At 39.7% G+C, this 27,086-nt stretch overlaps 3 protein-coding genes across 9 annotated transcripts; 1 reads left to right on the top strand and 2 right to left on the bottom strand.

Moving 5' to 3' along the window:
• Positions 1–109: 109 nt before the first annotated feature.
• On the bottom strand, positions 110–6,284 carry piga (phosphatidylinositol glycan anchor biosynthesis, class A). Of its 2 annotated transcripts, XM_062431626.1 has the most exons (7): positions 6,184–6,284; positions 4,759–5,241; positions 4,374–4,644; positions 3,748–3,880; positions 3,249–3,381; positions 1,549–1,755; positions 110–905 (listed from the first exon to the last, which is right to left on the bottom strand). In XM_062431626.1, exons 2-7 carry the CDS (start codon positions 5,203–5,205, stop codon positions 621–623), a joined length of 1,476 nt encoding a protein of 491 aa, XP_062287610.1. In that variant the 5' UTR covers positions 5,206–5,241; positions 6,184–6,284; the 3' UTR covers positions 110–620. The 2 variants fall into 2 exon arrangements, with proteins under 2 accessions (XP_062287610.1, XP_062287611.1); XM_062431627.1 differs by lacking the exon at positions 6,184–6,284 and having other exon boundaries at positions 4,759–5,363.
• A 2,470-nt stretch (positions 6,285–8,754) lies between these two features.
• Positions 8,755–13,030, bottom strand: si:dkey-192g7.3 (uncharacterized). 2 transcript variants are annotated; one of them, XM_062432006.1, is made up of 5 exons: positions 12,827–13,030; positions 10,415–10,544; positions 10,038–10,067; positions 9,780–9,881; positions 8,755–9,680 (listed from the first exon to the last, which is right to left on the bottom strand). In XM_062432006.1, exons 1-5 carry the CDS (start codon positions 12,867–12,869, stop codon positions 9,587–9,589), a joined length of 399 nt encoding a protein of 132 aa, XP_062287990.1. In that variant the 5' UTR covers positions 12,870–13,030; the 3' UTR covers positions 8,755–9,586. The 2 variants fall into 2 exon arrangements, with proteins under 2 accessions (XP_062287990.1, XP_062287989.1); XM_062432005.1 differs by having other exon boundaries at positions 10,230–10,544.
• A 986-nt stretch (positions 13,031–14,016) lies between these two features.
• appb (amyloid beta (A4) precursor protein b) lies at positions 14,017–26,908 on the top strand. 5 transcript variants are annotated; one of them, XM_062431214.1, is made up of 18 exons: positions 14,017–14,196; positions 16,984–17,151; positions 17,269–17,398; positions 17,511–17,623; positions 18,087–18,277; positions 18,363–18,598; positions 18,806–18,973; positions 21,075–21,208; positions 21,348–21,422; positions 21,849–22,007; positions 22,271–22,402; positions 22,588–22,687; positions 22,848–22,915; positions 23,082–23,220; positions 23,491–23,544; positions 24,273–24,364; positions 24,474–24,620; positions 24,744–26,908. In XM_062431214.1, exons 1-18 carry the CDS (start codon positions 14,137–14,139, stop codon positions 24,843–24,845), a joined length of 2,268 nt encoding a protein of 755 aa, XP_062287198.1. In that variant the 5' UTR covers positions 14,017–14,136; the 3' UTR covers positions 24,846–26,908. The 5 variants fall into 5 exon arrangements, with proteins under 5 accessions (XP_062287198.1, XP_062287199.1, XP_062287200.1 ...); XM_062431215.1 differs by having other exon boundaries at positions 22,274–22,402; XM_062431216.1 differs by having other exon boundaries at positions 21,858–22,007.
• Positions 26,909–27,086: the final 178 nt, after the last annotated feature.

Below are 27,086 nucleotides of genomic sequence, written 5' to 3' on the forward strand. Positions count from 1 at the left end.
TTGTCTGGCTCTCTTCATTCCTGAGAGCAATCTCTTTTAAAAAAAACAATTCTAAAAAAAGAGTCTTCACCTCAGCAAGGTAAAACTGACAGTTGAAACACAATTAGAATATATGAAACACTATAAAGTAGTTTATTCATCGTAGTGGGTCATATCTGCAAGTAACATGGTCATCTGAAAAAATCTTCCAGGCTTCATATATGCAACATCTTAGAGGACAAAATTCAATGATCAAACAAAAGAAGTGGCATACATGATATCAAAACAAGCAACTAACTGAAAATAGATTACTGCAGTTTCCCTGTACAATCCAACAGTAAGGTTGCAACCAGCCCTGTTTGTCTTTCTGCTCAGTGCAATGCATTCATAACAAAATGAAGAAAAAGTGCTAATCAAAGCTCCAAGGAGTGCCATCGATATAAGCGTTAAATATAAAACTAAAAACCTCCTTCTAAATCTTAGATAAAATGCTTTTACTCATGGTCCCTTTTGAAAAGGAAATGTAAACAATTTTGAATCGCCATGTTTATAATATTGTCAGTGTGAACTTTGAAGAGCACATACAGTGAAACACCATTTAAGCAGCTAACAGTGAGGCAGAGGTACAGATGGAGAGATCCCTATCGGGAAATCTTTGGTTCTGCTGCTTTTTTCGTGGCACTTTTAGACAGAGCTCTGTGTTTACTGCTTTGTTCTTGCTTCCACAGTCCCAGAGGACCAGTGGCATCCACTGCCTTGTCCATGAAGCGATCAGGCACCAACCACTGCAGGAGCAGCAGGAAGAGGTAGTTCAGAACAGCTACAAATGCAAATATGGAGCCAGCCACCGGGCCGCAGTGAGATCTCAGCCTCTGTAACCGTCTATGCAGGGGAAGCACCTCCTCTCCAGCTACTCTGTCATACACCTGAGAGGAGAACGCAATGATCCACATCAACAAACAATGTATGTATACATGAAGCAGGACAGTAATCAGATTTATCCCATACTCCTGAGCTTAATAATTACTCTATTTGTCAGCTTTAGTTTAAGTTGGATTTTTAATTCAATTATTTGAAAACACAAGGATGCATCTTTAAGTTTTATTATCTCTCCTTTAATCCAGAGGGTTTTTCTGGATTGGATTTTCTGGTTATCCTGGCTGAATTTAGCCGGGACTCGGTCGCATATCCTCATCCTGGATTGGCGAACGTGCAATCCTGGATCAAGCCAGGATGCACTGATTAGACTTTGTCGAGCCTCACTTTTTCAGTTATTCTGGATTTCTTAATTCTGCTTTTGTGCAACAGCCCTCTGGTCTTTATACAGGACATGCATACATGTAAAAAGCCATTTACAAACTTGGCTACATGTACACACAACAAAGAAATCTGTGTTCTTCAGGAAAAATGTATCTGATAAAAGCTGGGTTTTTCATTTAGATGATCAGAAATCCGATCACTCCAGAAAACCTACTAACTGTAAACTTCCAAAAATCAAAACTAGAGCTCAGGTGATACTAACATAATACGACTGAATGAAACAACAGGTTTTGGTAGTGGTGAACCTACTTTTTCAGTCCTCTCAGCAACGTTCCTCCAGGTATAGAGGTTTTGCACACATGCGTGGATAGAAGCGGGGGAGGGGACCGACCCTGAACGATGCCGGGCGATGATTGTTTCCAGACCGGCACACAATGACCGCACAGTGGGCTCACACAGGGTGATCAAATCCTCAGGTAACACCTCAGGAATGCCCCCCACACGAGTGCTTACCACCTTAAGAGACAAAACAATAACTTCAAACATTGTACACAAACACACAAAAGTAAAAATCACCCTCAACATGAGAGTAAACGTCCTTTCTGGCGTCCTTTTAAGAGCTTGTCTGGTTTCTGACCACACCCAACATTGATGCTGGGTGTGGTCAGAAACCAGACAAGCTTAAGGTCAGGCAACAGCAGTGTGATCTGTTGCACCTAAAGGTGACGTCAGGGTGCACCAACACACTGTTTTATGTTTTAAGTGACTCCTTAATTAACCTCATTAGTTGTTGTGGCATGAAATGATTTAAGGAAATTTAACCTGGTTTATATTGTCATATGGCTGCTGCTCTGACTATGGGTCATGCTGACTTTGCACTCACAACCTTCACATAAATACTCAGAAGTCAAGCCTCTTTGTTATCCAAAGAACTGAGACAAAAGTCCTCAAGAAATTCCCTCCCGCTTAGCCCCTAAATATCAAGCTTCTATCAAGAAAGGTGGCTGCAAATCGATGAATTTGAATGAATTCCAAATCTAGACATTAAACCCAATTATATTCTGTTCTACAAATGTGGGTTACAAGTGTGGGAGTGATGTTTTTTTGGTAGATAAGGGCACCACATCTACCAGTAGGGATTATGTTGTTATTTCATTCCCTGCATAGTTTCTGATAACGCAGCTTTCTCTTCCTGCTGTGACTCACCTAACTTTCCCTGATACATGCGAGTATCTGAGTCCTGCCATGCACAACTATTATCTTTACAAGCTTTTGTTCATTTTTGTTACTGTCCGTCACAAGCGGTTTATGGTTTCTTCTACTTTCTTTCCTTATGTGCAAAGTTTTTTAGGAGGTGCTATGAGACAGAGTTGAGAGGCCACCTATGAGTGCACACTCACAGAAAATCTGTGACACCAACACTTCAACATCTTTAGCTGATTTATGCCAGCTCCATTCAACTGAATGGGCCTCAGAGCTGTTTTTGTAAAGCTGTTTTATAGATGTTAGAAATAAAGGTAAATTTGTATTGTAAACATTCTGTATACGTTTGATTAAGCTTATTCTATGTGTATTTACATTTCTTTGTGTTACAACATGAATTAAGCTGAATATTTAAGGCAGTGTGATAACTGTTAATACATCAAATGAAACCAAAGTTTGAGAGTGTGAGACAGGCAGGAGACATGAAGAGAGGATGATAAGCGAGACAGTGTCTCTATTGTTGTATTAAAATTACTATTAGAAAGTAAATATTAACACTGTAAATGCAACTTTCACAATTACTTGATAATACAGATTTAGAAAATATTGTACCATGTAAAGCCAAGAGTGTATAGGCTTTTATTCCAACAATACATGAAGTGAATTTAATGGTCATTTTGCTCTTATTCATTGAAAGGTATTTCATCAGTAAAATGGTATCTTTGGACTAACTGAAGTCTCACAGAGACACTGCTCTCTCTGACACATGTCCTGTCCTTGAAACAAGTGTATGGATGGCAGCAAACCTGCAGTCCACAACTGGCCCCCTCCACGATGGCCATGCAGAATGCTTCAGTCAGAGATGTGTTGAGGAATATATGACCCTGAACCAGAACTCCACACACATCTTTGTGCTCCAGAGCCCCCAGCAGACGCACCCTGCAGTGATCCAATCAAAACAAGTTAGGCAAATCTGATGGCGCTTTCACACACAAACTATTTGACCATCTGCGCTGTCAGACTGTTATTACAGGTTAATTCACGGCTATTCACAAAACCCAGGTCCACAACTATGGGTTCGCACACATCATTGTGAAACAAAAAAAAAACTGAACCCAATGTGGCTGCTGCAAAATTAGTATATGATATTTATCATTAAGGTGCAGATAACATGGTGTCAGGTTGTTTAATGCTTTTTCACACATTCTCACAAACCTCAAAACATAAAGTTGTCAACCCATTTCGCCCATTTCAAAGATGTACAGTTATCACATAATATCAATAAATGAGAGCATCCAGAAGTACCTGTCATGTAGCTGGTATTTCTCTCTCACTTCCTCCAACACTATTCTCTTCGGCCCCTCTCCACCAATTAGGAAATGCAGATCTGGATGTTTGAGGCAGAGCTCTGGGATTATTCCACCAAGAAGATCAATCCCTGAACAGAAAAAGAGAATATGGTAAGTTGCTGTCACTGATCTTTTTTTATAGCCAACTGATACATGAGGCTGATATGCATACAGATATTTTGACACGTCAAATATTTCCATATTACTAAAGACTATAATTTTTTTTTTTTTTTTACAAAAATGCATAATTATAAAGCATGTACACGGATACTAATGTATCTGTGATAAATATGTATCAGTCAATATATCAACTAAGCTGACTCTCTCTGGGCTCTGACCCTAAATGGGAAGTTCTCTTTCTAGACAACCAGACAAGTTCATCGTGTGATCGAAGACATTTAACTGTGGATGACTCCTGCCAAGTCGAGGGGTTTGAACTTTGGTCCTTCAAAATAACGGCAGTGTCCTTTTCTTCATGCCACCCTGCTACCTTGATTGCAGCCATATATATATAAATATATTTAATACCAGCAGATATATGGACAAATAGCTTAAACAATCTTTAACTCAGCTTCTTCGTACCTTTGCGGTAGACCAGACGGCTGATCACAACAATAGTGATCCTGTTGTCTTGGCGCTGGGAGGGGTCAGGAGTGAAGTCTGTGGGGTCAACAGCATTGGGAATAACAGAGACGATCTCTGGGTTGAGTGCGGCACGCAGCACTGTGTTCTCCTTACTGGTGTATGACACGCACACAATGTGGTTTGTATCACACAGCGACACAGTCAAGAGCTTGTTGGTCAGTACAGAGCTCACATCAGCAAAGCCAAAGAGTGAGTGGTCAGTGAATATCTGTGAATGATAATCTGGTTTAGGTTTATGTCAGCGGGATATGTGTAGCATAGTCATATGAATGTTTAACATGATTTTCTGAATACTTGACCTGGCTCATCATGAGACACATACCGTGTTAAGGCCGATGGTCTTAGCATGAAACAGTGCATCATGGGCCATAGCTGAGAACGAGCTGTGTGCATGCACCACAGTGATGCGTTCCCTGACAAACACGCAGCGCAGTAGTGGGAGACTGTGGAAACAGGTGGTTGCTGTGGACTGGTTGTACATCACCTGCAGGGGGAGGTAGTACACCTTCAGTCCATTAGTCAGGTACCGGATGCCTTTCCTCCTGCCATAAGCATGGGTGGCGATTACCACCTTGTGCCCCTTTTCAATAAGACACTGGGATAGCTGGTAAATGTGACTTTCCACTCCTCCCATATTAGGATAGAAGAAGTCTGACACCATGCAGATGTTGTGCTTCCTGCTGGGGACCCTGACAGCCTCTGCGGGAGCTCCAGAGACTCTCTGAGATGAAGGATTATTGACAGCTGCCGCTCTCCTTCTTTGGCCCATTGTAGACTTCTTGTGTGGCAATGCACTTCACCCGTGCTGTAATAATGAAGGGATTTATTGATAAGTTGATCAACAGAAAATTAAATGGTAAGAACAGTATTTGAATTATCAGTTTATGATTTAAAGTATATATCACACATTTAGAGATGAAATGATAAATTCATTAATCTTTTAGTTGATAGGCAGGCAAATTAATCTGCAACAACTTTGATAATTGATTAACTGTTTGAGCAATTGATTAATGAAACATGCCACCTATTTCCTGTAACCAAGTTCTTCAGTGAAAAATGCCTTTTTTGCCCCATATATGAAACTGTTAAATGTCAGGAAACAGTGAAAAATGTTCATCATCATCATCATCATCATCTTCTTCTTCTCTTTTTGTTCAACCAAAAAGTCCAAAACACAACATTTAAAAAAATAACAATATACAACAGTGTGAGAAAATGAGAGAATATTCAACAAATGGCAACAAATAATAGCTTTCTGCCCATTGACTTAACATATTTTTGGTCTCATAACATAATGTGAACTATGCGTAGGGTTTAGAGCTGCTTTCAAATCTCTACATAGCCTAATAAATAAAACCACCACGTCATATACAAATATATAGATACATACACACAGATACAGTGTATACGGGTACGGGTGAAACATTTAAAGAAAAACCTGAATAAAGGAGTGGAGAAACACAACGAATGCAGATGCTTCCACATAAATATATTAACAATATAGTTATATGTAGATGTCTCAAGGCACCTGTCTCATTTCACTACTGTATACAGTATCTTCTCTCTGCTGTTCAGTACAAACCAAGTACAAACAAACACTTCAAATCACTTGTTTGATGTCAGGTGAAAGTCATAGTAGTTTTTAAATGTCTTTTTCATTCAACATTAGCATCAGCCAACGCACTTCGTTCATATTTACGACCACTTAACTTACGTCAATGTATGTATGAAGTCGAACTTGCCTTACCGTGTACGCAATGTCAATCTTTTTCCAGTCTGTGAAAATATAAAAAACAATTTCTTAGCTGTAGATTCATTTTCTGCTCGCTAGCTCTGAGCTAGTCAGCTAGCCGCCTGCATGACTTCCTGGAGTTTCACGACGTCACGACTCGCGCAGTGACGTACGAGCTATTGCTGCCATCTGCTGGTGAATGGACATCTGTGCAGCTCAGACACATCAGTAACAAACTGCTGCTTTTGTGTATTTAACAAGCACAATTTAACATTTTCTAAATCTTCCTGAAATATAGTTTAGTTTAGTAGCTTTATTGTAATTATATTGATTGTCAGACAACAATATAACGAAATTTAGATAGCACTCCCTGAGCCATAACAACATTTAAGACAATTAAAAACAACTTAAGACATAAATACAACATTAACAATCTATAAGAGTAACAAAGTGCAATATGCAATTTAAAAGGTGCAAACACAGCAAACAGTAGCAATTCTTGTTGTAACAGTAGGCCACAATCAGTGAGTGTTTGTGGGTGAGTGGGATGAGAAGATCAGGCCGTGTTCATTAGCTTAACAGTTTGGGGGAAGGAGAAGCTGTTTTTAAGTCTTGTAGTGTGTGACTGAATTGTCCTGTATCGCCTGCCAGAGGGAAGTAGTTGGAAGTGGTGGTGGCCAATAACAATAACAATTGGACAACATACACAACGTTAAAACACAACATACGAATGTCTACATAAACAAATATAAAAAATAAGGTAAAATGTACTGTGTAATGTCTCTCGCATGTTCTGTATATGCAGTGCGGAATGTATCCAGATTTCTTCCATCTAGACAAAAAGTCTGATACTGTTATCTGACTAAGCCTGACTAGTCCCAACATGTGCGTTAGAAATCTACTCAATAATAGAGGTATCAATTTACCAAGGATATGGTGTGTGCCAGTATTTTTTCCTGTTTTGCAGACAAAATAACATAATAATAACAGTTAGGGGATATTAATCAATCAATCAATCCATCTTTATTTGTATAGTGTCAAATCACAACAAAGTCATATCAAGGCACTATACACATAGAGCAGGTTCTAAACTGTACTCTTCAGGTTTTAATTTTAAAGAGACCCAACATTCCCACATGAGTAAGCACCCCTAGCGACAGTGGCAAGAAAAAACTCCCTTTTAACAGGAAGAAACCTCAGGCAGAACCAGGCTCAAAGTGGGCGGCCATCTGCCCCAACCGGTTGGGGTAGAGAGGAGAGAGAGGAAGAATAGGAGAGAGAACCACATTGAAAATCAACATTGAAGCTAGTAGATCCGGGACTAGAATCTGTCATCCGGACGTCTACAGGCCCGGATTACCTGTGAGACGAGAAAGACTCCGGGGAAGAAGTTTAGGTTATTGAATGCATTAATATTACATGAATGTTAATGGATATAGATGGATGGATAGAGAGAGAGAGAGAGAGAGAGAGAGAGAGAGAGAGAGAGAGAGAGAGAGAGAGAGAGAGAGAGAGGAGAGAGGAGAGGAGATAGTCTAAGCCTATAGCAGCATAAACTAGGAACTGGTCCAGGGCAAGCCTGGCCGGCCCTAACTACAAGCTTAAGGAAAGTTTTAAGCCTACTCTTAAATGTAGAGAGGATGTCTGCTCCCCAGACCGAATGTGGAAGATGGTTCCATAGGAGATGAGCCTGATAACTGAAGGCTCTGCCTCCCATTCTACTTTTAGAGATACTAGGAACCACAAGTAGGCCTGCATACTGGGAGTGCAGTGTTCTGGTAGGTACATAAGGTACTATAAGCTCTTTAAGATATTATGGAGCCTGACCATTAAGAGCTTTGAAAGTGAGGAGAAGGATTTTAAATTATATTCTAAATTTTACGGGAAGCCAATGCAGTGAAGCCAAAATGGGAGAAATATGATCTCTCTTTCTAGTGTTATATTGAACACCATTCAATATAATGCACCCTAGTACACCACCATCACCAACTATGACCTCAGTAATAAACATAAAGTAGAATTATTGCCTTCCTGACAATGCTAACAAAAACTGAAAATGTATATTGGATTAGATTGTATAATGAAGTGGCTCTTAAGTGTATATTTAAGTACTTAGCTGTACCATTTACTATTATTCGATTTCAAATTGGTAAAGTCAACTTAATATAAAAGATCAATCGCATGATTTAAAAGCAATGACATAGGTTTACAAATCTGCTGAACCACAATTCAATCTCTCTCCTCTGACCATTGTTTCTTCTCCTGCTCTCTACCTGCTCTCTTGGGTGCATAACAGGCTCATAATTGTACAGTTGTAGTCCGTCATGTGTGTAAGAATAGACATTAACAGTTTCCTCAGTGGCAGAACTGGCATTGTGTCACTTGCGGTTTGGCTTTTTCAGATGCAGAAGTAAATTTCCCACCAAAATGACTCCAGAAGCGTCAGTATTGTACTTATACGTATATTTTAAAGAAAAAACTAGTTCCTACAGTATTGATTCAATGGGGGCTCTAACCTGCAATCTGCTCTTTAACATAGGGACAACAATGACAGGATACAAAAACACTTAAGTATTTATTCACAAAAACAAGAAATAATAGTACAAAACATATAAAGGGTAAAATGGACTATGTAGGCAAGCAGTTGTCCAGTTCTACTGAAAGAAATTTCAAGGGATGTTTCATTTCAACAATTCAATTTTTATTGAAATTCCATTTCCCTTTTTTTTTCTAGCTTTCTTCAGTTTACTCCAGCCGTCTAAACCCCAGAATAATATGGGACCAGTGCTGAATTGGGCATCTGGATCAGCAGTGTGTTTTCCAGTTCCCAAAGTTCAGCAACATTTTCACATATTCCTCACTTAACTTTTTGTGCCTGCAACCTTTGCAGAGTACTGTATTAAACATTGATGTACTGTATATTTACCAGTATAACACACATGCTGTTACAGAGCAACAGGTAAAGTCATTACACACCTGTGCAAAGCAGTATATAGCTGCCTTTTGACAAACCCATTATGTGCAGTCAGAAAAATTCACATTTAATAAACGAACAATGTACATTACTTTTCAATATATTACAGTTATTCTGACTGAGCTTCAGTGTCACTATTCCCCGATACAGAATCTACAATAGTTCACATATCAATTCATCAATTTTCTTGTGTGATTGTGTAATTTTTTGTGCTTTGTGTGATTTTTGTGCTCTGTTTGTAACTGAAGTACTAACTGCTCACATTAAAATCATAAATTGATCTAACACGTCCATAAATGACAAAATAACAATAAAAAAAAATCCGTTTCATTGACATTCCACGAGCAGCATGAGCACAGGATGTAACCTGCCTGAAATTAAGTCTCTTGGCAGGATGCCACATTCATGTTTAACCACAATGGAGAGGAAAGTGCCTTTACATTCTTATATTGGTTTCTCTTGTATATATTGCACAAGAGGTTGACAGTCTCCATTCCTTTTATCCTCGATTAGGAAAGACATGGGGGTAAACATTTCCCTGTGATGGCAATCATAAAACAGACAGAATTAGAAAGCTGTAGGTATTGTGCAACTCTGGATTAATGAGTAATACTCGGTTGAGATAAGGCATACAAACCTTAGATAAAGATCTCTTACATCAGGAAAAATCCAAGTGTCACCAAAATTGGAATAGTTTTGAAGTGCATCATGAAACATGCCGATTGGGAGCTGAGAGGCCCTGTGGAAAAAGAAGAAAAATTGCAAAAATGTTTAGTTTTAATGTATGTGTATTATTAAGCCTGTTGTAAACTCAGAGATGAAATGGGCTGTATATAACTCCCAGCCAAAATGTATATTTAAAATTGACAAATGATAGATTGGTATCAGAGCTCACCACTTTCTAATCCAGTCAGCGGCTGCTTTTCTACATAAAAAAAAAAAAAGATCAATCAATTTTTGGTCAGTAAAAACATTGGTAAGCAACACGTCGTCATGATAAACACTGTAGCTTCCTGGCAAGAAGAGACTTGAAGACTCTATTCTTAACTGGAACAAATGACTGATACATCGGTAACAAATTACTCACCAGAAATGCTTAGATTTATATAGATAATGGTTTTTTGTTCGTCTATGGAAAAGGTGCATCTGTATTTTCCCTGGTCTTTCATTGTGATGTTGATTAGGAGAAGAGAGCAGTTGTTACTGTTCTCATCCAGAAACATTTTTGCCCTGCTTTTGTAATCATCGTCGAATACGTTAAAGCCTAAAGACCTCTGTTTGAAAATCTTTGCAGTTTCTGGTTTATCCATCTGCCACTTAAACTCCTTCTTCAAGTTTCTGCTGGGACAGGAACATGGCAGTAGGACACTGTCATCCAAGACACCATTGATGTCTTCATCACCTAGAAACAGTAACAAAGATTAGTCCAGTTTTCAGATTGCCCAGGTCAAGAGCTTTGAATATGCCCACTCAGTTCTCAGACTCTCTGGACAACGACCCACCCACCCACACACACGCCCACGCACACACACACACACACAGAGAGAGAGAGAGAGAGAGAGAGAGAGAGAGAGAGAGAGAGAGAGAGAGAGAGAGAGAGAGAGAGAGAGAGAGAGAGAGAGAGAGAGAGAGAGAGAGAGAGAGAGAGATAGAGAGAGAGTGCGAGAGAGAGAGAGAGAGAGAGAGAGAGACACACACCCAAGTGTCTTTCATTTTCTGTTTAACTCTTATCACTCAAACAATAACATCTGCAAAGCGTTTACTTTAAAAGGAATGTTGCTTGTTTGTGTTGGACATGTTAAATTATCACAATACTCTGCAGTCACTTTATGGCTCTTTTCCTGCGTGTGTAGTGACTGGCAAAGTGCCCAAAGTGCCAGATATTTACATTCTCAAGTAAGAGCAATTAATATCTTAAATTAATACATAATTTCCTGCATAAGGCTAATCAGAAACTGCACTCTCACTTTGTTTGTTCTTCTGTTCAAGCAATGATATGTAAATGTAGGTCCTTCAGCAAATCCAGCAAAAAAAAGAAGAAGTTTGGTTTCAAACGAGACAACAATTCTTTTTTCTTTCGTGTGATTGACCTAAAACAATGGACAAACATCTGCCATTTTTCTCTTTTTCTTTTTTCACTAAAGCCCCAACCTTGTATTATAAGGAGCTATGGCAGTTCATTACAACGCAATACTATATAAATGTTTGTAGTACGTTATGAAAATGTCTTCCATCATGAGCTTTCACACAAAGAATTGTAAAATGGTAATCAGGATTGAAAAACCGACTTGAACCTGAACGTACACGTAGCCTTTTTAAAATCCCTCATTGGGTTTTGTATAAGGTATTGCAAAACACAGATACTCAGTAAAGATGTGTTTTGGCTTCATTTTGAGGTTTTGTAGTTATTGCGCAACAAGAGGGATAACATATTAAAACACAGACACAAAACAAGCAACATAACAATTCATTCTTAAAAATGAAAACCACAAAGTGAATGGCACATCAGTACACTATCACACAACAAAACAACATAGCTGACATAGACACCTTTATTTAGCGGTAAACAGACAGGAAACATGGGAGAGAGAGGGGGGTGTGACATGCAGCAAAGAACCTCCGGCCACGATTCGAACCGGTTTCGGCTGCATACATGGCATCCGCTCTAACCACTTGACCACCTGCGCACCCTCAAATACATTTTTAATCATAACCTGTCACCATACTCCTCCAGTAAGTCAAAACAATGAGAAAAAAACACTGTTTATAATCCGTGATAATGGCTTGTTGGATTGCGGTGCCTTACAATCCTGAACTGCCTCATCAAACTTTCAGCTATTATTAAATTAAACTATATAATGTTGCAAAATACTGCATGAAACATACTCATAAGTATTACATGAAAGCAATGTTTCAGTTTTGGTGAGCACCTCAGCAAATAAAATGGACAGATGCTAAAAATACAGTTTCCAGGAAGACTACAGACAATATTGTATAATCTTATGTTGTGAATGGGGATCAGAGCCATATGGATTTTGTAAACTGTACCTGGGTAATGTTAATTTAAATAAATCCCTTCAATTTGTCTGACTTGGAGATCCCTTTTAATGTATTTGACTTCCACCCATGCCTGAATGAATTATGATGTGTGACTGTTCATTGCAACAGTGTTTAAAAAACCTCAAATGGTAAAATAAGGAAGTGTCTAAATGTCACACTTTTTTCAGAAGCTGTAGCCATTTCTCATTTCCCCTCATTTCTCATGAAGATTGTTTGAATATACACAGGTATCACAAAGGTTGTCTATACCCTCAGTTAAATCTGACAAATACTTAGGAAGGTCACTTAATTTATCACTGAATATAGCCTACACCTATAACAACAATTTAAATAAGAAAACAGTTTGTGTAATGCATGGTTCCATTAATTAGTGATCAGGCAACCTTTTCCTCATATTTAGTAAACCATTAACCACACCAGTCATAAATCAAAAAGGACGTTTGCTTTACATCTGCAACAATTGTTCAGTCATACATGAATATAAAATATATCAGGGGAACAGTCACAGTAGGTGACAACTTCTCAAATATTGCAACACAAGGTCTTAAGTCCGTCCTACATAGCCTACTGAAATATTCAATCTCTACATTACTGTGGAGTAACGTGATGGATATGAGGACTTACCAGAGACAATAAACACCATTAAAATGCCCAAGAAAGTCCTCATGTTGCTCTCTTATGGATCCGCGGTCTCTCCAAGCAAAAAATAAGTTCTGAAAAAATGTATTATCCCGCTTTGTACCTATTAAAATGTTGTTTAAAATAGGATTCGTCCCGCTGTTTAAGTAGACCATGGACGAAACAATCCATGCGGGTTTTCAATCTGACTGTCTTGGGCGCACTCACACTAACAGGAAGTGCGATACTGAACCAAGGTTTAACAGAGCCACCTTTCTAAGAACATATCCGGGATTACCGCGTCATTAATATAGGAAAATATAACACAATATTCTTAACACTTTTCTTTTTTTTGATCATTTTATTGGGACTTTCCGTGTAGCTACGCAATGGGTATGTTTCCATAGGCACAACTAGTATTAAAAACATTAAGTAAAAGTACCAATGCAGTAACGTAAGAATAGTTAATTACACGTAAAAGTAATTCATGAAAAATCTTACTTAAGTAACAGTAGTCTATTAGCAGCAACATTTTGCCTCATTTACTTATTGCAGTAAAAGTATCCTAATGGTTTGATCCCTCTAATCGGTAGACTTTATAATTACTGGATTATTAATACTAATTAATGGAAGCAGCATGTTACTGTTGTAGCTGCTGGAGATGGAGTGTGAACGTCTTATATGAAGTTAGTTTTAGTTCGTTTTTGGACTTTTTCCTCTAATCTAATTTTTTGTTAAATATTGCATCATTTAAAACAATTATTGAAATGAAGTTTGGAAGGAAAATTCGCTATTTAGTGAAGCCGAACCCACCCTGTCAAACGCTTCTTTTTGTAAGTCGTCAAAAGCCTAAAAGGTTGGAAACCAAAATGTGATGAATTTTCAAAGCTTGTTATATTAGGCTGTCCACGGCGTCACATCAAAACAAATAAATGCAGTGCAGTTGGAACTACATTATAAATACTAATAACAATTTCAACAACAACAACATGTTTGTCCTGTTCCGTGGCTGTGCCATATGCAGAATTAGATAAGAACAGTATATCTATGGAAACGCAAAGTGTTATTAAATGTGTGCGTGGACACAGACGCCCCCTCCCATCCTCCGCTCTCCGCTCCCCCGCCCCCATCCAAACACATCCCTCCGTTCCAGCCTCACTCCGTCACCGTCAGGAGCTAACAGTTAGACAGGGAGGGATAAAACCAAGACTGGGAGGCTTCATCTGCCGCGAAACACATAACTCCCTGCAGGAATTTTTTTTTTCTAACTGAAAAATCGTGAAAAAAACGGGAGTACTGGATACCGGGAGGACGGCATGGGAGAACACACGGCGTTTCTGCTGTTACTGGTGGCGACCTTGACGCTCTCATCCGAGGTGAGTGTACAACAGAGAAAAATCTCCGTGAGTGACGGTGAGCCGCGACTGGCTGCACTGGTCTGAGGGCCTGATTGACCGTGGACACATCACCATGGTCACAGCTGAATAATGACGTGTTAGAATAACGGTTAAAATATAAACTCCACTGCGTAGGCTATAACGAGTGTAACGGTGTAACGGTAACAGCGGTCCCTACAAGTATCTATTAAGTGGGGTTTACCGAGGCCAACAATTCGATTAAGCCAGTAACGAGCTGTTAAATTAAAATTGCCCTGATAGTTTTTAACATATTTGTCATAGAAGTCCATCGATGTGGCAGGTGTGCGGTGTGCATAGATTTATTGCGCACAATTAGCAAACCAATGTTGTTAGCAATGCTACCAAGGCCTACCGTTAGATGTCAGTGATTGACAACCTGGTTCTGCCATGTTGGACTTGTTTTTGTCTGAGAGTTGTTTTTAACCCCACCTTATAACTATTACAGTAGTTAGGTTCTGTATTTCTATCCTATTACTTGGTAGATAGCTGTGTAAAGTCAACTAACTAGTGTAGTGAGAAGGGTTTAGAGAGCTAACATTAGTTAGATTTTTCCAGAAAATGTAGCAAACGGATTGGCATGGCAACCGCTGTAGACTACATGGTGTGTGTTCAGTATGTCTGTTTAAACCGTTTCAGCTACAGTAAGCCCCTTTAAACCAATATATTACAGCCTAAGTCTGTCCTATTAAAGCATTACAGCCACAATATGTCCTGTTAAACTGTTAAGCCACAGTTTGTCCATTTATACCGTTGACAGGAATTTAAACATGTCTGTCCTTTTAAAGCGTTATTATACAGGGTGATGATATTGTTGATGAGAATGATAAGATGCAGTCTTTTTAGTTTGACACAAGCAAGATGGCGCCTGCAGTTTGCTGCTGCTTCGCTGGACCAAAGAAAAACACACGGCTCAGGGCCAGCTGAAAATAAGATTTTATTAAAAGGCCTGTTTTGCAATATGCAACTCATTATATGCACACTGCCGTTTTCTTTTTGCCTTCCTGGATTCAGCGACGCAATTAACTTATGGAAAGTGTTACTACAAAGCAGGCTCAATATAATAACACACCCACTGTAGCTTTATCAGCCAGACCCCCTGCGTGCTGCAGTGGAAAATGTCTCTCGAGAGGGGTTATACAGGGCATATCATTTGATGTAACATTCAAGAGCTTCCCTCAGCTAATATTACCATACACATAAACATATGATAGTATGTGATACTGTACTGTTTGGGTTTCATTTAAGAGTATATTGATAGTAGTTTTTATCATGCTTCATTGTAATTGTATCTCTTCACTGTAATTGTACCTCCTATTACTGTATTTTCCTGTTATATAGCGCCAGTTTATAACACGTTTGGTGTTTGTTCTGTAATATTTTGATAAGCCATTGTGCTCAGAGTTCATAGATAATAAGTTAGAGCTCCTAAATCATAAGTCTCCTGACTTGTTATCCAGATAAATCCGGTCATTGTTTTGGACCTCTGCAGTTCCCCTGTTCTGTATGTTTTGCCACATGCAGGTTGAGTCATACTAGAAAGAATCACACAGGTCCTGCATCAACAATAATGAATGTTAACCTTTGATCACTGGCATGGCCTGCTGCCACTTTCTCTTTCAATCACGAGGAGTGTCTCGAGTTTGATCTTTGATCCAAGACCAAGTTGAACAGGTTAAGTCAGTGTAACTGGGGACTAATCAACACAGGAATGGTTTACTGGCACAGTAGCAGCTAGTACTAGTAGCAGCTCTCATTTTTCTAAAAGGAATGTTACTGGACATGAACATGAACCAGTGATATGTGAGGAATAGGACAATATTGATATTTATGTGGTTTGTAGCAGATATTCTTTAAGCAACATTTTTTTTATATTCTGTAGCCTGTGAAATGATATTCCCACAAGATTCCTTGTGTTCAACTGGGCGTTGGTTCACACACCCAATGCTTACTGCAGCAGTTTGTCTGTTTGTTTACTGTTTAGGTTCAGACAGAACAAGCAAGATGGATGTGCCATATGATGTGAAGCAACCAAATAACAAAACTGAAAAGCACAATAATGATGGATGCATTCTGACTCACAGCAGTGTGATGATATGCAGAACTTCACACGCAACCACAGCATCAAGCCTGAATTTGTCATTTATAGATTGGATGGCTTTATGCCTCACAGTATAAGTCTTTCCTGACGTTAGCCATAAAAATAAAGAACACAGAACATTGGGACTTCCTGTAATTATTCCTCCAAACACAAAGGAAGGAAAAAAGTAAGTAATTTGAAAGAAAAGGTTGTTCGCACCTCTTATTGGTTTACAGCTGGATTTAATAACCTATGGTTCTTAGACTTTCTTTCCTTTATTTTGTCTCACTTTTACTGTACTGCACTTTCTCTAATATAGGAATGGAATAAAACTTTACTTGGCTTTAAAATCAGACTAACAAAAGACACATGTGCTGCCCTGTGGCTGTAATGCTCTGCTTTCTGGTCAGAGGGCTTAAAAGGATGAATAGAATATCTTGCCTGGATTATGCTTAAACCAGTATTTATTTATGTATATAATAATGTAAATGTGCAGTGATATGGAGTAATTCATGGAGGCATATATCCTCAAACATTAATAATCCCAGTACTGCATATAAATACTGTAGCTAGTTTGGTAAAAAAAAAAAAAAAAAAACAAACAAACAAAAAAAAACAAAAAAAAAACAATCCTCATCGAGGTCCTCTCTTTCTCCTTGTTTGTCCAGGTTCCTGATGATGACTCTGTGGGTTTGCTTACTGAGCCCCAGGTGGCCATGGTCTGCGGGAAGCTTAATATGCACATCAACGTGCAGAGTGGCAAATGGGAGTCTGACCCCTCTGGCACCAAGAGCTGCATAGGCACCAAGGAGGGCATCCTGCAGTACTGCCAAGAGGTATTTAAATAGAGCTGCGGAGGCAGAGAAACTTTCTTTAAAGTGGCAGAAGGAAAGACAAGAAGGCAGGTAAAAACAACAACAAAGAATATAACAATCTCTCTCTCTTTTCTCCAGGTGTATCCAGAGTTGCAGATCACAAATGTTGTGGAGGCCAATCAGCCCGTCAGCATACAGAACTGGTGCAAGAAAGGCCGCAAGCAATGCCGCAGTCACACACACATTGTGGTGCCATATCGCTGCCTGGGTAAGCACCTTTAATGATACGGGCACATGATACTGGGCGTGTATGTGTGTAACAATGTACATGTAAATGGGTAAATACTGTATCTGTAAACAGCCAAAGCTTTGTGTTGCAGTTGGGGAGTTTGTGAGTGATGCCCTGCTCGTTCCTGACAAGTGTAAGTTCCTGCACCAGGAGCGTATGGACCAGTGTGAGAGCCACCTGCACTGGCACACTGTAGCCAAAGAGGTGAGCATTGTTTCACTGTATGAGCCTCATATCGTATGTTTTCCTCATCACAACATGTGCTTGTTGCCTTTTCTTTTCACTCATTTTCTGTCTTCTCCATCTGGTCCTCTGTAAATTCTTGCTGAATGACTCAGCACTCAGCAACCTTCTCTGCCACTTTGTTCTAATTTACCTCCTTTTATACTCGTTCTTTTTTCATTGTTCATTAATGTGCAGTCACCCACAAAGACAATTGTCTGTTTTAAGTAAAAAAGACTATTATAATAAATAATCTGCACATTAGAGCTGCATTATGAGTGTGAGGCCATGCTCCTTATTTCCAGTTACCGAGGTTTACCACAGTCAGCTCCCAGAAGGCTTAAAATGATTGAATATTGTGTGCTTTCATTGCAATACTGTTTACATGTGAGCCATAGAAGCGCTGTAGGAAATTATTATGATTAATGGCTTTTATTAAAATTAGTCCTGCGGAGACCGCTCCATGAATCTCCATGACTATGGGATGCTGTTGCCATGCGGTATTGACCGTTTCCGCGGGGTGGAATTTGTCTGCTGTCCGGCGGAGGCGGAACAAGAGTCGGATAGCGTGGAGCTAGAAGGAGAGGAGTCAGACGTCTGGTGGGGCGGAGCTGAGACTGAATACACCGATAACAGGTATCATAAGTCAATGACATTCATCACCACGGAAACACACACACACTTGATGATACAAAGACTGAACCAACGGCTCTCTCCACAGCATGTTGCGTGAGGCCGATACAGAGCCAGCCACCACTGAGGATGATGAAGACGAAGACGAAGAGGCAGGGACTTATGAAAGGGATGAGAACGGAGATGGTGAAAATGACGAGGAGGACGAGGAAGACGAGGAGGATGACGTGATCAACGAACGGGACAGCGATGAGCGCATTGCTAACATTGCTATGACAACTACCACCACCACCACCACTGAGTCAGTTGAGGAAGTCGTTCGAGGTGAGAAATGAAGAGAGAGGACCTCATTCATGTGTTTTGTTCACGTTTCCATTTCTTTGTTTATGATCAGGTGTTGTTTTGTTGATTACATAACAAGTGATACTTTTATTTTATTCATAATGTTCAGAAGCTCACATTTTTGCTTTTATTTCCACTTGATATTTAATTTTCATTTTGTGTTGCTGCCTGTGTGTGTACACAATTCAGCGGTTTGTTGGGCACGTGCTGAGTCAGGCCCGTGTCATGACATGCTGGAGCGCTGGTACTTCGTGCCTGAAAAGGGCAGCTGTGCTCCCTTCTTGTTTGGGGGCTGTGGGGGCAACAGGAATAACTTTGACACGGAGGAGTACTGCCTAGCTGTCTGCAGCAGCTCGTGTAAGTCCCAGGACCAGAGCTGTCTAAAGCCTGAAGTGTCCACACCTTAATAAGCCTGATTCCTGTCCTCAGGCTGCTGCAGACTGTGTTTCTGTCTCACTCACTCACACACTCTATCTCTATCTCTTTTCCTGTCCGATACCTTTTAACCATTTTGAGCATTGACAAGAATGATTTTGTCAGCAAGATAAGAACATATCTTTGATCAGAAGAGAAAGAAGACATGAAAGATGAAGGCCGTGAACCCTTCCATTTCAATGGAATAACATATTTTTGTTTGTGTGCCTTTTACCAAAAGCAAAGGAATGGTCTTTTTTGTGATAAAGATCAAGTGCTTATATTTTTAAATTGTCTACAAATCCCCTGAAAAGTCCAAAACCAACAATGTGTGAGTCTGTCTCTAAATGCTTTCAGACTTCCCTAGGCTGTCTGTGGGTCAGCCCACAGCCCACTGTAGTTACGTTGTTTGAAAAGTTGTTTCCTAAAACAACAGGGCACTGTATTTTTTTTTAGCAAATGTTACTCAAACAGGAGTAAATAGGGCACTTGTTGGTGATGGGGACTATTTTCAGCGGCAGATTAATATACATTTGGCTGTCAAGTTAAGTGGACTGCACTTATAAACCGTCTTTCCAGTCTTCCAAACACTCAAAGCGCTTTTTACACTACAAGCCACATCCATCCATTCACACACACTCACACACTGATGGCAACAAGGGTGATGGTGCAGCCATCAGGAGCAATTGGGGGTTCAATATCTTACCCAAGGACACTTCAATATGTGGACTGGAGGAACTGGGGGTCGAACGGCCATTTTTCTGATTAGTGGATGACCCGCTCCATCTCCCTAGCAACAGCCAGCCCCAGTTAGTATTTAGATATTGAATGTGGGACTGATTCAAAATAAACTACATGTTAATTGAAATGAAGCAACTCTATAGAGCTCTATGGCACAGAGGAATAAGGTATATCAGGCTTTGACTACGCAGACAATTGTTAATTGTTGATTTTGGTCATTTGATTTGATTTGTGGACAATAAGAAAAATATCAGTTGAAGGAGATTATTCGCACAACAAGGCTATTAGTAAGCAGCAACAATGAGAAAAGTAACACTTGCACACTTCACTCGAAGCTACAAAATGTAATAGGGAAAATGTTTCGATTCTACTTATATCTTCTTCTTATAAAGTGTGCAAGTGATATTTTAATAAGAAAATGATGGAATATTGCCAGCTTTATCCTTTCAGTCAACATTTTACATTAACACAGTCTCTAGTTTGGCTAATGACATTTGAACTTTGTAATAAAAGGGAAATGAAAATTTAAAAAAATGAACATAAGCAAAGTGAGTGTCCCTGCCATTGTGCTCTGCCATTATGCGTCACATAAACGTCATTCACTTCCCCATTTCATAATTTCCAACACTGACACATACTTCTTACAGCATGTGGACGAGGCAGTGTAAATAATGAACGTTGAATGTCAGGAGTGCTTCTGCACATGTGTTTTTGCATGCCTTGCACTGTAGTATGCAGTAGTAGGGTCTTGTATCTGATGCAGCAGCTCTGTACTAGTCTGACCTGGCAGTAAAGGTGTCTTAACCAGCTGAGTGTTGCAGCCATTTGCTGTTTCTACCATGTGAAGCAATACACTCTTCAATGGTGCAGCGTCTGCCCTCATCCTGACTCAGCATTTAAACAATCTTATCTCAGGGCATAAATGCCAACCCCTGTACTGGGACATAAATCACACTGTGCCTCCTGATAACCTGTTTGTCTTTTATATGTGTCTGTACCTGTATGTACCTAACTTGTTATATGTGTTTATTAACACAGTTGGTTAAATGTGTTCTCACTATCTTTTAAGATTTAAACTGTTCACCATACGCCTTGTACTGAATCCTGTGTAATGTTGCCTCTGTTGAATGCATTGTTTGTTCTAGACTCACAAGGATTAGTGTTTTTTCCTGCATTTAGCTTTTTCATTGCATCCTCTTCGCCCTGTGTTCCTACCATCCTCTTGAGTTATTCTGCTTCAAATATTTTCTCTTCTGCCTTTCCCTGAACTATTTTTGATTACTCCATCTTTGCTCTCCTCCAGTGCCCACCATGGCTCCCAGTCCTCCAGATGCAGTGGATCAGTACCTTGAATCTCCTGGGGATGACAATGAGCACACTGACTTCCAGAAGGCAAAGGAAAGCCTGGAGGCGAAGCACCGTGAAAAGATGTCCCAGGTGTGTGTGTGTGTGTGTGTGTGTGTGTATAGTGGTCAACATTTACATCCTGAACATCTCTGTGTGCTTTGTGGATCTCCTGATGTAACTCCTGCAACTGTATGTATAGGCTTGAAGTGACATGACTTTTTATGTCCAGGTGATGAGGGAGTGGGAGGAGGCTGAGAGGCAGGCCAAGAACCTTCCTCGTGCTGACAAGAAAGCTGTCATCCAGGTATGACACTTATCATGATAAGACATTTTATTTATACGGTGCTTGCTTTTTAAAGGCTAAGACACACACTAGAACTTCCTCTCTCTTAGAAGGTTTTTTTTATTAAAATAGAGTATTAATATCTTGACCAAAATGTCACTGTCAGAGATTTCAGTAAAAATCTTAATTGTCAAGCTTAAATTACTTATCAAAACTTATCAATGAAATATATCAGAGTCAAAATAGAATTATTTCAGTGGTAAAGTAATTGTTGAAGGACCTTTACTGAACTGGGCAACTAGAACTGTACTATTTTTAATGAGATGCATAGTTACATGGGTTGTTGTCCCAATACTGGCACGTTTAACATGAGTTTTGTCAACTTCCATTACATGTTATTACCATTAAAACTTATTGGTGTGTATTCAAAATGTGTTTGACATGCAGCACTTCCAGGAGAAGGTGGAGGCTCTGGAGCAGGAGGCAGCAGGAGAGAGGCAGCAGCTGGTGGAGACACACATGGCCCGAGTGGAAGCTCTGCTCAACAGCCGCAGGCGCTTGGCTCTGGAAAATTACCTCAGTGCCCTGCAGGCTAACCCTCCACGGGTAAACACAAACACACACACAAAACTTCATACCATTGACATGACGTCATTGGTATGAAGTACACAGTACAAAGTGAAAGACATTATTTAAATCGTACTTGTGTCAAACTATTCTGCCGTTGTAACTGGCAGAAAATACAATGGAGTATAATATATTAATCTATCCTATGTAAAAAATATATAGAATAAAAGCACATCATACATTCATATTAGAGTGTACCTGAGTGTAATATTCCCACTAACGACATACAACACTGGCACCAGCAGACTCGTCAGGTGTTGAGCCTGCTGAAGAGGTACATCCGTGCAGAACAGAAGGACCGGCAGCACACGCTGAAACATTATGAGCACGTCCGCACAGTTGACCCCAAGAAGGCCGTGCAGATCCGACCTCAGGTATGCTGCCTCACACACACACACACAATGCCAAAACCTTTATCCGCACTAAACCTTTAATGTGATGAAAGGATTTGAAATGTTTGTATTGGTGAATTGTAATTCTAAAATTAAACGGTGTATTCTTTGTGATTTACTTTAACACCTTTCTACCAGAACGTACTCAACTTCCTTCTGACTTTTAGGTTCTGACGCACCTACGTGTGATTGATGAGAGGATGAATCAATCATTGGGTCTGCTCTACAAAGTGCCCAGTGTGGCTCATGAGATCCACAACCAAGTCTGTAAGTGTTGCTTTTTTCACATCTGCTTCATCAGTCAGGGAGAGTGAGAAGACTTGGCATGCATTTTGTTTATCCGTCTCAGTTCCAACACTTCTCCCCCCATTTATCATCATGCTGAGGTTCTTTCTCTCAGCTCACTTTCTCCCTTTTTCTTCCATAGCGGTCATAGTGCAGAGAGTTCAGGCCGAGCTGTCTCAGCAAGTCTCCTCCCTGCAGAGCGATGGGCGGGTGAGTCCGGTTGCAACCACTCACATATGCATGTAGTCCGTCCTGTGTAGAGCTTGCTCTCATATATATATAAATAGATTCATCTCTGCTACTCAGAACGGTACAAGACAAAGCTGCCATGCACAGAGAGAAACTTACAGACATGAATGCTCCTATGTGTTTCCAGGTGGACGGCAGGGTGAGTTACGGTAATGACGCTCTGATGCCTGATCAGGCCTACAGCTCTGCTCCCATGGAGCCTGGCCTTGACGGACTCGGCTTTATCCATCCTGAGAGCTTCAATCAGCCTAACACAGAGAATCACGGTAAGATACACACATTCACTGTTCATGAGTGTACACAGACTTAGTTATGTCTTATTCTCATAAAATTAGATATTCACTGATTAATAATTATTCTGAGTATAATCCCTCATTAAGAAATTGGTTCAGAAAATAAAAATACTTCCTCTTAAGAAAGTGTAGAGTTACCATTTTTTTCGGGAAGTGTGTCAGTGAAGAGGTAATATATGGGGAGGCAGAGTACGTCAGTTTGCATTTAGTTCCCCTTTTTTAACTTTCTTTTTATTGTTGCAGTTGAACCTGTTGATGCTCGCCCTGTTCCAGATCGAGGGCTCCCCACACGACCTGGTATGTGTAATGTTTGATTCAGTATGGTCACAAGCCAGTGGTCTTGGAAAAATGAGAAATTGCCTCAGAGCACATTTGATGATGTGTAACATAATCCTCATACAAGAAAGACACGTTACAGATGCACAGCAAGCTGTAATAACATGAGATCTTAAAGGGGGTCTTCAGAGTTTTGTTGTAAAAAAAAAAAAAAAAAGTTACAGTATGTTTACATTCAGTGTCTCTCAGCAGACACACTGTGTGTATCTTTGACATTAAACAAACATGTTGAAAGAATTTCCTTCTTTCATTTTGCAACATCTGTGTTCACTTAGTAGCAGTTTTTCTTCACTGTCTACAGACAAAACAGGGACTCACTTGTAAAAACATTGCTTGGTCATGCTATTAGTGGTCAAAAACTCCACTGGTGTCTTTAGTTTCTGAAGAGCATATTAGAAAATGAAATGATTTTGCACAAATAAAACTGGAAAAAGATTGGACAAAATATCAGTTTAGCTTGATTTTGAATACTGAGGAAATATGGTAAAATGTATGTAATAATAAGGCTATAATTTTGCTAATAGCACCCACCCCTAATTCCACCTTTCTCTCACTTTGCATACATGTAATTTCAGTTAATAGCACTATAAAATCATATTTAAAATATAGAATATATGTCAGAACAAGAATTTTGTAATTTACCATTGAATGTGTGTTTTTATAAAGCACTTTATGGTCTTTGGTTTCAGTTTCTGCCCTAAAGCCAGAAGAGATGCCAGAAGTAAGGATGGACACTGAAGAGAGGCAAAGTGCTGGTTACGAAGTTCATCACCAGAAACTGGTATGAAAACCAGCTGATTCCAACACTACACTTATCATCATGGCATTTATTTTTGCTCCTGCAGTGGTCTGGGAATGCACACATCAATAGTCCCTTTTTTTAATGGTAGGTCTTTTTCGCCGAGGATGTGGGGTCCAATAAAGGTGCCATTATTGGGCTTATGGTTGGAGGGGTTGTCATAGCCACCGTCATTGTCATCACCTTGGTGATGCTGAGGAAGAAACAATATACTTCTATTCATCATGGCGTAATTGAGGTAAAGAGCTTAATAAATAGGTGGCTTTATGTGAAATACACAACAGAGATCATGTTTTTATTTCTGTACAAAAGATCCACTGTATTTTTGTTTCACTGACCACCCTTCCCTTCATGTTGCTAGGTGGATGCAGCGGTGACCCCAGAGGAGCGTCATCTGGCCAAGATGCAGCAGAACGGTTATGAGAACCCCACCTACAAATTCTTCGAGCAGATGCAGAACTAAAGAACTGCTCAACAACAACAACAACATTTTCTTCAGGCTTATCACAACCCCTCACTCTCACTGATAGGGTCTGTTCCATTCTGGTCCCTTGCCCTTAGCCCTCTCATCTCTAGTTTCTCACCCTGTTAAGGGCGAGGGACAGGTGTAGGGAGTGCTGCGCAGGCTGATCTTTATCTTGCTTGAAAGTTAGAAAAAGAAACCAGTTTATGCCTCAGGGGTTTGGGTTAGAGGAAACTGATATGGAACACACTTCTTAATCCCTGTCCCTTGATTGTACAAAGCAACACTTGAGCATAAATTTACCTGCAATTTGTCAGACAAGGGTACCCTGTTTCACCCGCACATTTCAGCCAAATCACAAATGAAAACTTTACAGTGTTCGTACTGGAAAATCCAACACCCTGTTGACTATTTATATGGAGTCATTGCAGAACTGCGCTCACAGCTGAGACCAGCAGTTCAATTCCCAGTTACTGCCTCATCGCTCAAATTCCATTTTCCTCAAGCTGCCCCACACAAGTCAACTCCCCTTCTCTCAAATGACAGCTGTGCTGTGTTTGATGACATACCAGCTCTTAGAGCTGTAAACCAGAGGAGGAGGGGCTCTCAGAGCACCTTCTCTACAAGAATAAAGCCCAAGTGTTTCAGGTTTTTTTTCTAAAAAGGAGAAAAAAAATGCAGAAAACATATACAGAATCAAAATATGTAAATGTTAAAAATATTGAATGTTGTTTTCTGATTTTTTTTAATGTGTAATATATTAAGACAGAGATTCGCTGTAAGTATATGTAGTGCATGGCAATATTGATGACAGATACAGTATACTGTATGTTGAGGGCCACAGGAGCGGTCCTCTTACTAGATATTTTAGCAGGATTGTACATTTCTAGTGTCTTCTTTGTGACCTTGTGATATGAAGAAGAAAAGAGTATTCAGAATCTGGTCTGCTTTGTCGTCACACAGACTTGCTTTAACTGAATCTTTGCTTTATGCTCATCTCCATGCTTCACTGTTGTGTTAGCTGCATGGGCAAAATACTCTATATGTAATATATGAAGTGTAATTGTATCCGAAAGGAAGATGATTGTGTTACTGTTTGCGTTTTATGCACTCTGTCATTTTGGAAGTCTGATTATTATCACCAAATATTATTGCTGTTAAGTCCTTGATGCCAATTCCACTGTCATTACACATTGGGGTTTTTAATAGGATCAGGATATGACTTCAGAGAGGAGATGGATGGAAGAGATTTTACTTGGGTCAGAAAGAATCATTCCAGATTTATCATTCCACTGTTTCTCTTGATTGTAAATATTCAGATGGAGCTCCAACTCTCAGTGGCCCAGTTTAATTATCAAGCCTTTTCCTGCTCGTGTTTATGCGTTTGTCAGTTTTTCCTAACCCCCATCTCTCATGTTTATCCTCTTTTTATCTGGCTGTGTCAGCAATATTTTTCAGTGCAGCACTTTGAGACTCTGTGTGTGAGTATTTGATAAATCGACGGGATTTGATGGGCCTACACAGATCAGAACAGTTTTCCAGATGGTCCCGTCTCCTCTCACGCATCGCTGGTACACATTCCGTCACCAAATCACAAACGCATTCTATTTTTCTACATTTCCTGTGTATACATGTACAGCGCTTCAGTGACTGATATCTCCCTCCCTGCTTTACCTGTTCAATTTCTGAAAAGTCCTCATGAAGAGGTGAAGAGTTACCATTACATCAGCACAGAGACACACATCCCTAACCCTAAATTAAGTTATTAAGGCAGTGAACATGAATGTGACATGCATTTATACCATAGAAATACAACACATATCACCTCTCTACACCATATCCACACATGTACAGTCACACTAGAAGCTCTTAATCAGATGAATGTTTAACATTTGTACTGATGCTCACTCTAGGTGTCTCTGGAGGCTTGTGCTAAAATATGATGCCCCCCCCCCCCCACACTCATTGATTCAGTGACCTTCCTCTGTGTAGTTAAATAAACCATTTGCTTAGAGTAAGAAGCTTTCTACACTCACTATACCATGAATAAAATTTTGAATGTACATATAGATTGTTGTCTGTAATTTTCACTTTTTAAATACATACTTACATCTCAAAGGCAAATGGATTGAATGAGAGACTTTAAGAAAAATGCTTGCCACTTTATTCCCCCTAGTGGACAAAAAGGGTCCAACAATTTAGGGAACAAACACTAAATAAAATACAAAACAGGTCCTCTAT

The sequence above is a fragment of the Scomber scombrus genome, chromosome 13 (assembly GCF_963691925.1).
Source record: "Scomber scombrus chromosome 13, fScoSco1.1, whole genome shotgun sequence".
Classification (NCBI taxonomy): Eukaryota; Metazoa; Chordata; class Actinopteri; order Scombriformes; family Scombridae; genus Scomber; species Scomber scombrus.

Excerpts from the sequence above, each read along its gene's own strand:
- piga (XM_062431626.1), bottom strand. The coding sequence starts at position 5,205 with ATGGGCCAAAGAAGGAGAGCGGCAGCTGTCAATAATCCTTCATCTCAG. Across the intron at positions 4,645-4,758 it reads AGACCATCGGCCTTAACACG|ATATTCACTGACCACTCACT; the intron begins GTATGTGTCTCA and ends TATCATTCACAG. Across the intron at positions 1,756-3,248 it reads GGGCCAGTTGTGGACTGCAG|GTGGTAAGCACTCGTGTGGG; the intron begins GTTTGCTGCCAT and ends TTGTCTCTTAAG.
- si:dkey-192g7.3 (XM_062432005.1), bottom strand. The coding sequence starts at position 12,869 with ATGAGGACTTTCTTGGGCATTTTAATGGTGTTTATTGTCTCTG. Across the intron at positions 10,545-12,826 it reads AATGGTGTTTATTGTCTCTG|GTGATGAAGACATCAATGGT; the intron begins GTAAGTCCTCAT and ends TACTGTTTCTAG. Across the intron at positions 9,882-10,037 it reads GCTGACTGGATTAGAAAGTG|GGCCTCTCAGCTCCCAATCG; the intron begins GTGAGCTCTGAT and ends CTTTTTCCACAG.
- appb (XM_062431214.1), top strand. The coding sequence starts at position 14,137 with ATGGGAGAACACACGGCGTTTCTGCTGTTACTGGTGGCGACCTTGACG. Across the intron at positions 14,197-16,983 it reads CCTTGACGCTCTCATCCGAG|GTTCCTGATGATGACTCTGT; the intron begins GTGAGTGTACAA and ends TTGTTTGTCCAG. Across the intron at positions 17,399-17,510 it reads GGTGCCATATCGCTGCCTGG|TTGGGGAGTTTGTGAGTGAT; the intron begins GTAAGCACCTTT and ends TTTGTGTTGCAG.